The 5680-nt window shown below is 43.5% G+C and overlaps 1 protein-coding gene across 1 annotated transcript; it reads left to right on the forward strand.

The window, feature by feature from the left end:
• The first annotated feature begins 1906 nt into the window (after positions 1–1906).
• Positions 1907–4871, forward strand: LOC140197227 (cholesterol 25-hydroxylase-like protein 2). The gene is made up of 2 exons (XM_072257152.1): positions 1907–2047; positions 2541–4871. Exon 2 carries the CDS (start codon positions 3550–3552, stop codon positions 4450–4452), a length of 903 nt encoding a protein of 300 aa, XP_072113253.1. The 5' UTR covers positions 1907–2047; positions 2541–3549; the 3' UTR covers positions 4453–4871.
• The last annotated feature ends 809 nt before the right edge of the window (positions 4872–5680 follow it).

Below are 5680 nucleotides of genomic sequence, written 5' to 3' on the forward strand. Positions count from 1 at the left end.
AGATTTTAGAGCAACTTTGTTACGCAGAACTTCCTTCTGGTTAAATTAATCTCCTTCAAAATGAGAATTGAGTCATTGACTTTAGCGGAAAGCTGAAGAAGTGTACACAAGATAAATAACTTAGGTAGAAATGTAAGAGCTTTGATTAGGATGGTTTCAGTTGATTGTCAAAGTTGGCTGCATGATGTTAGGCAAACAATTAGGAAGAAGAACGTACGAAAATACAAATACATTTGCCAGATGGTCATAAAAGGAATTTGTTCTGAAAAATTGTGAGATAATATCTGCAGGAAGGACAAACAAGGCATCGAGAAAGACAATGAAGGAAAGATGATGATTAACACTGAGGAACAGAGGCAATCCCTGTCCTTGGATCCCTGACGGCAGATACAACAGTACAGTAGATAAGCTATATGACATAGTGTGCACATCATGGAATGTAATCATGTGGAAGTCATCTTGGAATTTCTCAAAGCCCTAGGTAAGTCACAGTTGAAAACTTAGATTCAGAGGTTAATAGATCAATACAGCACAGAAACAGACTCTTCAAACCATCTAGTCTGTGCTAAACTGTTGTTCTGCCAGAGTGACATTGATCCACACCTGCACCATAGCCTTCCATATACCTCCCATCCATGTCCATATCCAAACTTCTCTTCAATGTTGTAATCGAACTTGCATTCACCACTTCCACTAGCAGCTCATTTCACTCTCACACCACCCTGTGAGTGAAGCCATTCCCCCTCACTTCCCCTTAAATGAAAGGTTTCACCTTTTACCCTAAACCTATGACCTCTAGTTCTAGGTTTGCTCATTTCAGTGGAAAGAAAGCCTGCTTGCACTAACCCTATCTACATCTCTGATAATTTCGTATACCCCTACCCAATCTCCCCTCATTCTCCTGCATCCAGGCGTGTTTCATTACATTTTAGAAAGGACACAGAGGAGATCTATAGAGTTACATCAAGAGAGAATGGTTGGGGTTGTTCTCTTTAGAATCAATGGGTAGATGGGGGAGATTTAACTGAGGTCAATAAAATTATGAGAAGTTTACACAAGGTGTTGTAATATGAGCGTAATTAAAAGTAAGTTAATATTAATTAGGATATCATGGGGGGGTCTACTTCCGTTTGTGGTTCTTCCTAGTGGCCCTCGTGTACATAGTGTTCCCGCCATGCCGTACGGGTTGTGAAAGCCTCTGTATATACGTAATGTTTTGAAGTTGGAGATAAAGTTGTTTCTTTGGCATGAAGTTGTCGAGTGTGCCTTTTCAAAGTAGAAGTTACCACATACAAGAAAGGATCAACAATCTACTGCTTGAACTCATCAGGTCGAGCAGCATCTGTGGGAGGAAAGGAATTATTGATATTTCAGCTTGAACCCCTGCATCTGAAAGGTTGATTGCTGTTGACAGAGAGAGAGAGAGATCAGAAACGGGGTGGGTGAGGGTGAATTTTAAGGTAATGGGTAAAATGATTATTGGGAAGTTGAGGAGAATGTCATTCATTAGTAGGTGAGTAATATGGAACCCACCACCAGAATCGGAGATAAAAGCAGAAATCCGTAACAAGAGTAAAGATTTAGAGCTGTAATGTGGGAACAACTGAAATAGTCTCACCATGGACATGTGAGTGAGGCAATGCTGCAGTAGGTGGTGCTACTGGCTCACAGCTGCGATGACCCAGTTTCCATCCTGACCTCCAGAACATCTTCCTGCCGCTGCCGCGCGCTTCGGCTTGTGGCTCTGTTTGTCCCCTCCTAAATGAGGCACGAAAAATAATGGAAGTCCGGACAGTCCTGCAGTTGGCCCTATGACAGACATTGTCTCTGTTCTCATCAATTTAAAAATTACTCCTCTGGCTATTCTGGGTCTGATGAAGGGTCAATGATCTGAAATCTTGTCTCTTTTCACCTATCGCCTGTGTATTTCGGAAATTAGCATTTACAATTCCAGAAAGACGCAGCCGAAACAGCCAGGAGGGGGCTGAAATGTGGAAGCTTCAGTGCAGAAAAAAAGTAGAGTTTACAATATAACTTCAATTAATGGGTAAGGAAAGAAATCTGTGCAGATTATGAAATCTATAAACAGGAGTGAAAAGGTGAAATTAAATTCCATACAGTCTGAATATATCAAGCAACTGCGCGCGGATTTAATTTGATAACAGTGCGAGGAGCACGGTACACATGCTTTATACTTAACCTCAATGCTCGAACTATTAGAGAACATTGTGGGAAAGTGTACAATTTGCATGGCTCTAGTCGCAGGGGGTTTCAATTTGGGGTCCACGGACCGCTTGCTTAATGGTATTGGTGCATGGCATAAAAAATATTGGGAACTCCTGCTAGTGGAATATTGGTAATGCTGTCGTCGTTGTTTGTAGGGATGCGGTGTTGATTGCTACTAACTTCGTAAAGGAATTTGGTATGTAAATGAAGAACAATTGAAAGCTCGTGGCTTTTATTATAAGATGGCTTGAATCTATTTATAAAGTTTAACTCTCTTTTCTTTTTTTTAAATCAACATTCTTTGTTTTTCCAAGTTTGGGAGACTTGGACTTGTGCTCATCATCCTCACACAGATGTAGTAACACGGCTCACCAGGAGATGGCAGATCTTGCTGCCGAGGAAACATTTTTTTCCCCGTCTTTGCACACACGGGATTTTCAGCGAAAAGTTAAAAGAAATTAATTGCCGTCAACTTTGCCTGCCGCAGCTTATTCGCTCTATGTGCAGGGTTACTGAAGATTTTATCGGTCACCGATATGGATGTGTCACTGACTAAGGAACGAACAGGGCTAAACTACAATCGACAGTTTGGAAGGTAAAAAACCTTTCATTCTAAAGCCGGTTTCATGTACTGTATAGTGCTTGTCTCCAACTCAGCTCTAATCTGGGCAGTCTTGATTTAGTTCCGGTAATATTGGTAGCCTTTGCATGTGCATGGTCTGTTGTACGGAAGCAGAAAGGATGGAGTGAGAATCTAACTGCTCCTGTAAGAGCAAGGAGTGGAACTCCTGATATATTAATCACTGGACGAACACTGGCGGAATCCTGCCGAATCTGTGCGGGGCTGAGTCCGACCCACACTGCGCTCAGCACAAATGCTCTTACCATGGTAGTGTACTGGCAAAACTGGATTGAACTTTGGGGCTATGCGCTCGAGTTGCACTTGTATGCTAACGATTTTACAGCTAACGTAGTGTTTTACCAACACCATGTAACCTGTAGAGCTTCGACTCTGCCGAGGGCCAATCGGAACCGTGGGGCGTCCTCAAGAGGGGGCCGCACTTGGAGCACATAGCTTTGGGCTCAGAGCTCGCATGCCTATAAATACCGGAGCCACTCCAGCCAGCTTGCACTGCTACACTGAACCTCCGATCAACCGTCAGGAAGGCGGGAAGAATAAAAACGAGACTTCGACTAAACTGGGCACTATTTGTGTAAATTATCTATCTGAATTCCTTCCCGTCCATTTCAGAATCTTGCAAGTATAGAGCGGGAAATTAAGAGCAGCAAGTGTGTGCAGTAGTTCTGTAGCAGCCTACCCTGATGTATTCTGCAGAAACGACCCAAGTCTTCGACCCATACGTCCGGGTAATACAGAATGCCAATATTTCTCATTACGCCTCGAACAGGTCCTTGCTGCAGCCCCTGTGGGACTACCTGCGAGTCAACCACCAGGATACCCTCCGCTCGCCTCTCTTTCCAGTCATCATCTCAGTCTCCACCTACTTCATCAGCTGCACCTTCTACATGACGCTCGACATCTTGGCTCGCAGATGCCCGGCCATTAACAAGTGCAAGATCCAGCCGGAGCAGCATGTAACGTGGGCAAACATTCTCAAGACTCTGTGGCTTACCGGCTGCAACCACGTTATCTTTGTTTTCCCAGCAGCCGCCTTCCAGTGGTACTGGCGACCTCCGATCCCCCTCCTGGAAGACACACCACAGCTCTCCGAGTTCCTTATAGGAATCCTCAGCTGCACAATTCTCTTCGACTTCCAGTATTACTTCTGGCACCTTATGCACCACAAGTTTCGATGGCTCTACACGACTTTCCACGCCATTCATCACGAATATTACGCTCCCTTCTCCTGGTCGACGCAGTATCTATCTGCCTGGGAACTGATCAGCGTTGGCTTTTGGACCACCATAGACCCGATTATCCTGCAGTGTCACAGCCTGACAGCGTTCACCTTCATGATCTTGAACGTCTGGATAGCAGTGGAAGACCACAGCGGCTATGACTTTCCTTGGGCTTTACACAATATTATCCCTTTCGGGCTCTGGGGCGGCTCTGTGAAACACGATGCTCACCACCAGAAACCACAGTACAATTTTGCCCCTTACTTCTCACACTGGGACTGGCTTTGCGGCACTTGCTGCGAATACAAGCGCTCGCCCGCCTGTTTGGAGATGGAAAAGAAGCGACGCAAAGCCAGCAAAAGCTAGAAATATATCTAGCATCCCGCTGTCTGATGAAAGCCGCATTTCTCCCGCGTAAAACAAGGTGCCAAGAGAAGCGGGTTGGAGACGATAGAGAAATCGGCAGTGCAATGATCAAAGAAAATCTTGAGTGAGCTGACTGCCGGAATATTCTGACGTTAAATATCGCAGTTATTTATTTTTCACATGTTAAAACGAACGCAATACCTTTGAAGTAAGCTATGTGTAGTACGGTATAAAAACGCGCTACATTTGTACTTACCGTTATACGTGAGGTAAATATCCATTTTAAAGAGGTACCATGATTATGAATGTTTCAATTATCTTACGTACATTGTGTAATGTATATTGGAAAGAAACCTCTGTGGCATCATTTCTAAGCATTTGCAAAACTTTTGCCCCAAATATTTAAAATAATACGTCATATGTATTTAAGAATAGATTATGGAATACAGGCAAAAATGTAAATATGTCCTTAAAATGCAAAATGTCTTCGAATACAAATAAAAATGTTCACTTTTTATCTGTTTGTGGTTCTGTGTTCACTAGTTCTCTGAGAGTAGCATGGCGTGGTGATCGGTAAGGCTTGCATAAAATTTCAGGCAATCACACTGTGCCGACCATGTCGCACATACTTGAAAAGGTTAATAACTGAATTTGACACTTACATTAAATAGTCCCTTCCTTATTTTAATGATAAGTCGGAGAGGGCTCTGCTGTTTATTCACCATGCTCTGACGCTGTTGGCCGCAAACGACACTCACATTGCACAGGAATAGTTAACTAAATCGATGATCTTTCATCTACAACGATCTGATGTAAATGTGAAACTAAAAAGTCACGCCTTCACTGTGGTACAGCTTGTCGAAGCTCACAAAATGTTTGGTGTTTTCAACCAGATGTTAGAAGATACTTTAAATTATACAAATTCCCATCCACGTCCCGTGAAGGTTATCCTCCCCTCTGCTGTGCATGCCTGGGTCTTCGGAGATATATCGCCCCTCTCCATTTCCATCCAGCCGACGTTGTGCAAGCCCTTCGTTTTGTATTGAACAGTCCGTTCTGGTTGATCTAGAAGCACAAATATCACTCAGAGTTCTATTTGTGTTCCGGGAGAATTCCTAATACAATATGTGGACAGGCCGATTAGAGGACAGGTCGTACTGGATCCAATACTGGGTAATGAACTTCATCAGGTTACAGATTTCTCCGTGGGTGAGCATTTCGGAGATAA

Source organism: Mobula birostris, chromosome 5 (assembly GCF_030028105.1).
Source record: "Mobula birostris isolate sMobBir1 chromosome 5, sMobBir1.hap1, whole genome shotgun sequence".
Lineage (NCBI taxonomy): Eukaryota > Metazoa > Chordata > Chondrichthyes > Myliobatiformes > Myliobatidae > Mobula > Mobula birostris.